The sequence below is a fragment of the Heterodontus francisci genome, chromosome 15 (assembly GCF_036365525.1).
Source record: "Heterodontus francisci isolate sHetFra1 chromosome 15, sHetFra1.hap1, whole genome shotgun sequence".
Lineage (NCBI taxonomy): Eukaryota > Metazoa > Chordata > Chondrichthyes > Heterodontiformes > Heterodontidae > Heterodontus > Heterodontus francisci.
In genome coordinates this window covers 62717443-62727859 of record NC_090385.1, presented here as the reverse complement: position 1 = coordinate 62727859, position 10417 = coordinate 62717443, and the positions used below count along the sequence as shown (strand labels likewise).

General features: G+C 44.3%; 1 protein-coding gene across 1 annotated transcript in view; it reads right to left on the bottom strand.

Annotated features, from left to right (window-relative positions):
• Positions 1-260: 260 nt before the first annotated feature.
• Positions 261-10417, bottom strand: part of f8 (coagulation factor VIII, procoagulant component) — a 103521-nt gene continuing 93364 nt past the window's right edge. The window contains exon 25 of the mRNA XM_068047649.1: positions 261-416. Within this exon, the coding sequence (XP_067903750.1) occupies positions 261-416 (156 nt within the window). The remainder of the gene's footprint in view (positions 417-10417) is intronic.

Genomic DNA, 10417 nt, shown 5'->3' with positions numbered 1-10417 from the left:
TGACTGCTTTTATATTCTGGAAGGAGACAAAGAGTAAATATATTGTACAATAACTTTGTGACCTACATCAAATGGATAGATGAATAAGTGATCATATTGATTATCTGAAGAGACTCTAGGCAACAATGTCACATTTACATATATACATTGACATGATACACCGGAAGAGAAGTGGAACTTGGGAGTATGGTTATTTATTATTACACTTTCTTGCAAAAATCTTTAATGCTTTGCTCATTTTTAAACATTTATTTTTGTCTTTAAAGTCTCTGTTCTGTCTCACATCCCAATACCTCGACACGTAGGGCAATATTTTGTTGCCACGTTTGTGGAATAATTCTCAAATACTGAGCAAATATGGGAGGATCAAAGGTGTTCTGAACCTGGCTTTTACTGTCCACGTTCCCTTTAAATACCTGTGGAATAAATAGTTCAAGATATAGATCAGCATCTCAGCAAAGAACATAAGATGGATTGTCATTAGACTAACGGAGATGAACCATGTAATAGAGCTGGGAAGAGTAGCTTATTGCAGCCAGACTGTGAAAATGAAAGAATTTATAATGCACCTTCCACAACATCAGGACATCCCAAAGCACTTTATAACCAATGAAGTACTTTTGAAGTGTAGTGACTGTTGTAATGTAGAAAATGTGGCAGCTAATTTCTGCACAGCAAACTCCACAAACAGCAATGTGATAATGACCAGATAATCTGTTTCTTGTGATGTGGGTTGAGGGATAAATATTGGTCAGTACACTGGAGTAACTCCTCTGCTATTCTTCAAAATAGTGCCATGGGATCTAGTACATCCACCGGAAAGGGCAGGCACGGCCTCAGTTTAACATCTCCTCCTAAAGACTGCACCTTCTATAGTGCAGCACTCTGCCAGTACTGCACTGGAGTGTCAGCCTATATTTTGGTGCTTAAATCTTTGGAGTGGGACTTGAACCCCAAATCTTCTGACTCTTCCTAAGATATTTTTGTTTTACTGCTATTTCACCGGTCCTGTGCCCTCCCCCCACCCCTCCCCCTCTATTGTGCTCATAAGGCGAGGGACATGAATTCTGCAGACTGTTACACCATTTGACTGTCACAGATTATAGAACATTGCTGAGGCCATATTTGGAATTATTCAGCTATAGTTCATTCAATAGCACCTTGATTAATTAGACAATGTTCAGGGAAGATCAACAAGCATGAATCCAAGTCTTGGGCTCTCTAAGTTATGAAAAGTTTCATAGAAATGACCTTTATAAGTGTGAGAGGCAATATCATCCTAGCTTTTTTAAATGATGAGAATGAATAATGTGAATGCAAATATCTTAATTAGCTGAGTGCCAAGCCAATGTTTTGACAGCCTATGTCAAGACAAATTTGTTATTGGAACCAATGTTTTCCACCAACTCACTGATGTAGAATAGATCCTTAGATAGAACAGTTAACATTGTGTTGGCTAACACAATTTAAAACATGATGCATGAATATCTGGTTTGGAATGGGATTAAAGTTAAAAGGGATAAATGCAGAAGACAGCATCAAATGGTGTACGAAATGTGCAACTCTCAAATGCTGAGATCTTGTTCAGGAAGGTAAATGGTTAATTATGAACATTGAAGGCTTGAGACTGGATATGGTGGATATGTTTTTGCCTCATTTACCCTTGGAGGCACGAATCCTTTTTTTCAGCAGTTAATTGCGCAATGTCCTTGATAGAATTAATCATATGTGGTCTACAGAAGGAATTGACTTGACAAACAATATGTTGTCTTGTCCCATGCTCTCTTAAACGTTCCCTCCTCTCTACTCTGTCAAACATTCTCAGGTCAGTTAGAATAAAGCTCCTTTCTACCCAACCAAATACCTTAACCCAGAAGCACAATTCCTACTCAAGAGTTCACCTACCTAGGCTCAACTATCACCAGTAACCTGTCTCTAGATGCAGAAATCAACAAGCGCATGGGAAAGGCTTCCACTGGTATGTCCAGACTGGCCAAGAGAGTGTGGGAAAATGGCGCACTGACACGGAACACAAAAGTTCGAGTGTTTCAAGCCTGTGTCCTCAGTACCTTGCTCTATGGCAGCGAGGCCTGGACAATATATGTCAGCCAAGAGCGACGTCTCAATTCATTCCATCTTCGCTGCCTCCGGAGAATACTTGGCATCAGGTGGCAGGACCGTATCTCCAACACAGATGTCCTCGAGGTGGCCAACTTCCCCAGCTTATACACACTACTGAGTCAGCGGCGCTTGAGATGGCTTGGCCATGTGAGCCGCATGGAACATGGCAGGATCCCCAAAGACACATTGTACAGCGAGCTCGCCACTGGTATCAGACCCACCGGCCGTCCATGTCTCCGCTTTAAAGACGTCTGCAAACGCGACATAACGTCCTGTGACATTGATCACAAGTCGTGGGAGTCAGTTGCCAGCGTTTGCCAGAGCTGGCGGGCAGCCATAAAGGCGGGGCTGAAGTGTGGCGAGTCGAAGAGACTTAGCAGTTGGCAGGAAAAAAGACAGAAGCGCAAGGGGAGAGCCAACTGTGTAACAGCCCCGACAAACAAATTTTTCTGCAGCACCTGTGGAAGAGCCTGTCACTCTAGAATTGGCCTTTATAGACACTCCAGGCGCTGCTTCACACACCACTGACCACCTCCAGGGGCTTACCCATTGTCTCTCAAGATAAGGAGGCCAAAGAAGAGAAAAAAAAGAAGAAAGAAGTGTGATATTTCTAATTCCCACACCATACTTTCTTAAGACCTCTTTGAGTGAGTTTTCCAAGTTAATTTCAATTTGTATTGAAATATTGGTAGCCTTGTATTGTAGATTTGTGACCTCAAATAACAAGATTATAATACTCAGGAGCAAAATTCATTATGGTTTGTGGTGGCTTTTATTTCAGCATTGTAACCAAGCTGTGATGGTCCATAACATAGGGATGTTAAGGTGTGGGCCTGTTGAATGCGGAATTGGGATTGTGTTCACTGGTACCAGAGTCAGATGAGCTGATCACAGACAGCATGGCCAGAAAGAGAATGTGTTGGTTGCTTCTTCCTTTTCTTCCTCCTCCTACCAGTGTGGATGAGAACAAGGACTGGTGGATGTGTAAACAGACAATGGCACCATGGTGCAGGATGTCATTCAAGTAGGGGGAGCAAAAAGGAATGTGGTAGTGATAGGGGACAGTCTAGTTAGGGGGATAGATACTGTTCTCTACAGCTGCGACCAGGAGCTTTGAAGGTTATGTTACCTGTCCAGTACCAAGGTTAAGGACATCTCTTCACGGCTGGAGCTGAACTTGGAGTGGGAAGGGGAGGATCCAGTTGTCGTGGTCCTCGTCGGAACCAACAACATATGTAAAACTAGGTATAATGTTCTGCTGAGAAAATTAAAATACAGAACATCAAAGGTAACCATCCCTGGATTGTTACCTGAACCACGCACCAACTGGCATAGGGTCAAGCAGATTAGGGAATTAAACGTGCGGCTCATAGAGAGTTGTGAGAAGCAGGGGGGTTTTGTTTCACGGGGTACTGGCATCAGTACCCAGGAAATAGAGAGCTTTTCCGTTGGGATGGCTCCACTTAAACTAGGCAGGGATCGGTGTCCTGGCAAATCGTATAACTGGTCAATGGACAGGGCTTTAAACTAACTGTGTGTGGAGGTGGGGGGGGGGCGGTGGTGGGCATGGCAAAGGGAGGGTTCAGGTGAAGGGAGATTTAGAAATCCAAAGAGAAAAGTCAAGGCAATATAACAGTCTAGTGATGTGGGTAAAGATAAGCAGAGTGAGACAGGAAGGGACAGAAAGTTTGACAGTAATTGTGCATCAGGGAGTAAGGTTCATGCAGGGAACAGCAGTAAAAAATTGAAATTAGACGTTCTTTATCTGAATGAACAAAACATCTACAATTAAGGTAGATGAACCAGTGGCACAAATCAAAATAAATGGTTTAGATTTAATTGCCTTTCCAGAGACATAGGGCTGAATTTTACCAGCCCCTCGATGCTGTGGGTCGTGGTGAGGTGGCCTGTAAAATTCTGCAGGGAGAGGCCCACCTCAACCTCTGACGTCGAGAAGGTCCCGCTACATATTATCAGTGGCGGGGGGACCTCAGTGCAGCCAATCCACCGCTTGGCAGTGAGGCCTTCATCTAAATATGTAACTGAACATAAATAAGATGCAAATGAACTTACCTGCTGGTGGCGGCCGTCCCACGCCGATTTTATGGCCGCTGATCGCAACTCGCGTGCGTATGGAGTTCCAAGGCGAGAAACTGGTGGGGAGGGGGGAGGAGTAAAATTATCAGGGTGGAGGGAGCGGGAAGCAGGGAAAACACTTCTTACTGGTTACAGGTATGGTGGGAAGTGGTTGAGGGTCAAAGAGAACAAATTTTTGGGGGAAAAGTTCGGGATAGCAATAAAAGTTTTTTCAGGGGAGAAGGTAATTTATTTTTACCCATTGGGGGTTGGGAGATGGGATTTAAAGTTGAATTAACATTTTACTACAATTTTTGAAACAATGTTACCGTTAAAACTTTAAATGAAACAGAAGGGCTTGAAACCCTTTAAAAATGGCACCGGCCCCTGCGTGGTTGCGCTGGACGCCATTGCCGGGGACATGGCAGCCGGCCCCTCTACGTCATTGGGGGTGGCCGCACTGCCCCCTCCATTCAAATGAGCCCCCGCACGTAATATCGCGGGGGCTCGGTGGTGGCACTTCCATGCAACCATGGAAGGCTGCCACTTTCACAGTGCGCTGCACTCTGATAAAATTCAGCCCATGGTTGCATGGTGACCAATGTTGGGAAATAAATATTCCAGGGTACACAATATTTCAAAAAGACAGACAGAATGGCAAAGGAGGAGGGGGAGCCCCGATAGTAAAGGATGACATAAGGACATTAGTGAGAAAGGACCTTGGCTCAGAAGAACATGAAGTCGAATCAGTATGCGTGGAAATTAGAAATAGCAAGAGTTAGAAAATGCTGGTGGGAGTAGTTTATAGGCCTCTAACGGTAGTTATACTGTTGGATAGAACATTAAACAAGAAATTATTGGAGCTTGTAATAAAGGCCATGTAATAATTGTGGTGGATTTTAATCTTCATATAGACTGGGCCAAACAAACTGGCAAGGGTTGTCTAGAAGACGAGTTTGTGGAATGTTTTTGTAACAGTTTCCTGGAGCAATACGTTGTGGAACCAACCAGAGATAAAATCTTTTAGATCTAGTATTGTGTAATGAGGCAGGGTTATTTCATAATCTCATAGTAAAAGATCTTATTGGAAATAGTGATGATAATACAATTGGATTTCATGTTAAATTTGAAAGCAACATATTCCAATCACAAACCAGATTCTTAAACAAAGCCAATTCCGTAGGTATGAGGGGAGAGCTGGCTGAGGTTGATTGGGTAAGTAGACTAAAAGGTATGGCAATAAATAAACAGTGGGAAACATTTAAAGAAACAATTCAAAATACATTTCTTTGAAAAATGAAAACTCAGCAAGAAAGATCCATCCGTGCCATATGCAGGAAGTTAAGGATAGTGTTAGATTAAAAGAAGAGACTCATAATGTTGCAAAGAATAGTAGCAAGTCAGAGGTTTGGGAATACTTTAGAAACTAGCAAAGGGCCAGCAAAATTTGATAAAAAGGGATAAAATAGAGAGCAAAATAGCTCGGGATATACAAACAGATTATAAGAGCTTTTACAAGTATATAAAAAGGAAGAAAGTAGCAAAAATAAACATTGGCCCCTCAGAAGCAGAGACAGAGGAAATTATTATGGGGAATGAGGAAATGGCGGATACATTGAACGAATATGGACTGAATTTTACTGACCCCCTTGGGGTCTTGGCAGGGTGGTGGGGTGGGGGGGGGGGGGGGTTGCAGGTGGTGGTGGCGGGGTTCAGAAAATGCCTCTGGCAGAGGCCTGCCATGGGCCTTGATGCTGGGAAGGCCCGGATCGATATTGCCGGTGGCAGCAAGACCTCATGGCACCCCTCCCAACCCCCCACTGCTCGGCGACGGGACACCCATTAACATATTTAAATCCATTAAAATTAATGAATTAATCACACCCGTGCCTCCGCCTTCCATCCTGCTGCAATATTGGTGCCGGTGGCCAGCACTCCCGCGCCTTCGGCTCCCCATCTGGGGAACCGAGGCGGAACACTGGTGGGGAAGGGGGAGCAGGTAAGTTTCTCAGTGCGGGAGTGGTGGGAGCCGGCTCAAAATAATATCATTGGTTTAGGGGATGGTGGGAAGTGTTAGAGTTTAAAGTTTGTGTACTTAGTAGGGTGGGGGGGGGGGGGTCGGGGGGGGGAAGGTCTGGTGGACCAGGGAAGTGTTTTGGGGTGGGAGAGGGCAAAAAATTAATTGCATGGTTTAGGGATGGGAGTGGGTGAAGGGCAAATTAAATGATTAAAACATTTTTTTAACCTCTTTAAATATTTAAATTGAATGGAAGGGCTCGAAGTCCTTTAAAAATGGTGTCAGCACCTGCGCAAAGGCTGCTGATGTCATTGCCGGGGATGGACAGCCTGCCCCCTCCACGTCATCGGGGTGGGCAGTCCGCCCCGGCCATTTAGATAAGTCACTGTGCTGAATATTGCGCCGGCTCCGCGACGTGCGGTCCGTAAGGGCAGACCACCATTGTTTTTGTCTGCCGCCAATTCCAGCCCATTGTGTCTGTCTTCATAATAGAAGACTCAAGTTACATACCAGAAAAAGACGGTAACCTAGGGGCTAAAGAGAGTGAGGAAATTAAGGTAATTAATATTGGTAGAGAAAAAGTATTGGAGAAACTTAAGGGACTAAAATCTGATATATCTCCAGGACCTGATGGCCCACACCCTATAGTTCTAAAAGAGATGGTTGCAGAGATACTGGGCTGGATCTTGTTCTCCTACTGCCTGGAGCTGCAGCAGGTGAAGAAAATAGTGGCCTTTGTGTATTCAAACTGACAAGGACTAAGGACAAATCTTCAAAGCTATGAGGTGTCAAATGAACCTATCCTACACCTATCCAAAAACATTCCAGAATTGAATGTCTTCTTCTGAAACAAAGAAGGTGTGAAGTAGCCACATCCTGGGCCATTGTGCGATCACCCTGGGGAAAAGACTGCAGCATCTCCTACTGGAAGGTGAGAAGTAACACATCTTTATCTTAAAAAAGACAACCTAGAGAGAGACTCGAGCCAAAGAGAAGAAAAGTAACATCCAGCAGCTTGTTTTCCAGAAAAACCGAAGGCATGTGCCCTGCTGTAGAACCCTAAATGTACACTAAACAGCAGCGAAATAGAAGACATCCACTATATTCAACTGAACTGTCAATCAAGAGAGAAATCTACAATTGTCTCATGTCTGCACCCAATGAGAACTCAATTTCCAAGAGTATTCAACAGGTTTATCGTGACCTTCTCCCCACTAAAAATCACTTTCCCCTTTTTCCTCCTCACTCTTTTTGCATGTATGTGTGTGTGCACGTGTGTGTGTGTGTGTGTGTGTGTGTGTGTGTGTGTGTGTGTGTGTGTGTGTGTGTGTGTGTGTGTGTGTGTGTGTGTGTGTGTGTGAATGCATGAGTGGATGTGGCTGCGACAATTTTGGAATAAGGCGTATTGATCAATAAACAATTGATTTTCTGTTTTTAAACCTACAAGAAAACCAGTTGCTTTCTGTCTGTTTAAAAAAAAGCACCAAGGGGTTAAACTCTAATAACAAAACACACTTGCTGTAGTCAGGTGGAAGCTTGAACAGTAGGATCCACCCACATCACACCATGTGGCCGTAACAGTGCCACACAGAAGGTTAAAAGACAAGATAAGGGCTCATGGAGTTGGGGGTAATTTATTAGCATGGATAGAGGATTGGTTAATGGACAGGAAGCAAAGAGTAGCACAAATGAAGCATTTTTAAGTTGGCAGGCTGTGACTAGTGGAGTGTAGCAAGGATCAGTGCTGGGCCTCAGCTTTTTACAATCTATATTAATGACTTGGATGAAGCGACAAAGAGTAATGTATCGAGCTTTCTGATGGTACAAAGGTAGGTGGAAATGAAAGCTGGGAGGAGGACAAAGAGACTGCAAAGAGATATAGACAGGTTAAGTGAGTGGGCAGCAAGGTGGCAGATGGAGTATAATGTGGTGAAGTGTGAGATTATTCACTTTGATCATAAGAATAGAAGAGCAGAATATTTTTAAAAAGGCATGAAACTTGTGAATGTTTATGTTCAGAGAGACTTTGGTGTGCTCATACAAGGAACTACAGAAAGTTAGCACACAGGTACAGCAAGCAATTCGGAAGGCAAATGGCATGTTGGCCTTTATTGCAAGGGGATTGGAGTAAAGGAATAAAGACGTCCTTGCTACAATTGTACAGGGCTTTGATGAGACTGCACCTGGAATGCTGTGTGCAGTTTTAGTTTCCATATTTAAGGAAAGATATACTTGTATTGGAGGTGGTATAGTGAAGGTTCACTAGACTGATCCCTGGGATGAGGGGGTTGGCCTATGACAAGAGGCTTAGTAAATTGGGCCTGTATTCTCTGGAGTTCAAAGGAATGAGAGGTGAACTCATTGAAACTTACAAGATTCTGAAGGGGCTTGACAGGGTAGAAATTGTTTCTGCTAGCTGGAGAATCTAAAACACACGGGCACAGTCTCAGGATAAGGGGACGATCATTTAGGACTAAAATAAGGAGAAATTTCTTCACTCAAAGGTTTGTGAATCTTTGGAATTCTCTACCCCAGAGGGTAGTGGATACTCCATTATTGAATATATTTAGGCTAGTATAAACAGATTTTCTGTCTCAGAGAATAAAGGGATATGGGGAGTGGGTGAGAAAGTGGAGTTGAAGCCCAGATCAGCCATGATCATATTGAATGGCAGGGCAAGCTCGACGGGGTGTGTGCTCTACTCCTGCTCCTATTTCCTATGTTCTTATGCTCACCATATCACTGGTGGCGAGGGCTGTGCCCTCTTGATGGTGAGACTGTGCAGGATGCAGCAGACTATGACAAATCTTGACACACATTCTGGGGAGTGCTGCAAGGTTCCTTCAATGTGGATGAGGCAGCAGATGATCTGCTAAATGACACTTTGTGTGGTAGGATTTAGAGATACAGCACTGAAACAGGCCCTTCGGCCCACCGAGTCTGTGCCGACCATTAACCACCCATTTATACTAATCTTACACTACTCCCATATTCCTACCACATCCTCACCTGTCCCTATATGATTCTCAGTATATGCATGCTGCCCACGTGTGTGGGTTGCACACTGGAGTCATGAGCCAAGTGGTCAGCAAATAGCCCTCGTCACCCAATATCCACCTGTGGTGGCTTAAATACTGATAGTACAGTGGACTGGCGCAGAATAAAGACATCATGGCTGCTACCAGGATAACAGGCATTCACCTGCATGATGCAATGAGTATGGTCGCACACCAGTTGCACATTGAGGGAGTGGAACCCTTTGATTTTGTGATACATCTCTGAATTTAGATGTGGTGCCTGCAAAACAACATGTGCAGTCAATGGCACCCTATACCATGGGGAAGCCACCCTATCCTAGTGAAGCAACGTACATGCTCTGCCTGCTTCTCTCTGGAATGAGAGAAGGCAATGTATTCCCCTCTCTTCACATACAGTGCATCATTCAGCTCCTTTATACAACAATGGATGGAAAACTGTGAGATGTTGGAGCCTGATGCAAAGAAGTCGTGGCCACAGTCACCTTCACAACCACAGGCACTGTATCCTCGACCTGCTCTGAATCTGTAGATGTGCCTATAACAGGTGACAGATTTCAGTGAGCACCTCATTTGTGAAACTGAGGTGTCTAATTCATTGTTCCTCACTGAGGTTGAGGTGGGAGAATTGCTCCCTGAAGGACCTGGATGGATATGGCCTCCTGTTGCGAGCCCTTCTCTCTCTTTCTCCTCCCTCTTCGAGCAGCTTGTCCTTCTCTGTGTTGCCTCTACTCATTCTCCCTGTAATGCTGCAAACCAAGAGGGATGATAACTACAGCATGCATGACTGGTAGAAAGTGGTCTGAGCCTTGAAGAACCCTTGGAGTCAAAATCAAGGCCTTCACTGAATGCAGCATTGCTCCTTGCAGACTTCAACTTTAAATAGCACTACAGACCGCCAAACACTTCAACTAACTCAGCAGCAGCCAGTATTAATCAATCAGCAACTAAGCTGAGAGTGGTTGATGATCCCATAGTGCAGGCTGGGGGGTGGGATGCCTTGCCTTTCGCTGATGAATGCATGTTCAGCTGTGCAAGATTAACAGCAGGCGTTAACTGGAGTGTAGAGGTCGAAAATTGCATTGCTACACCAATTCGGTGTTCTATGTTTGAGTGATGCCATAATCTGCCTACTCTACATACTTCCAGTGCATGCTCCTAGTGCTGG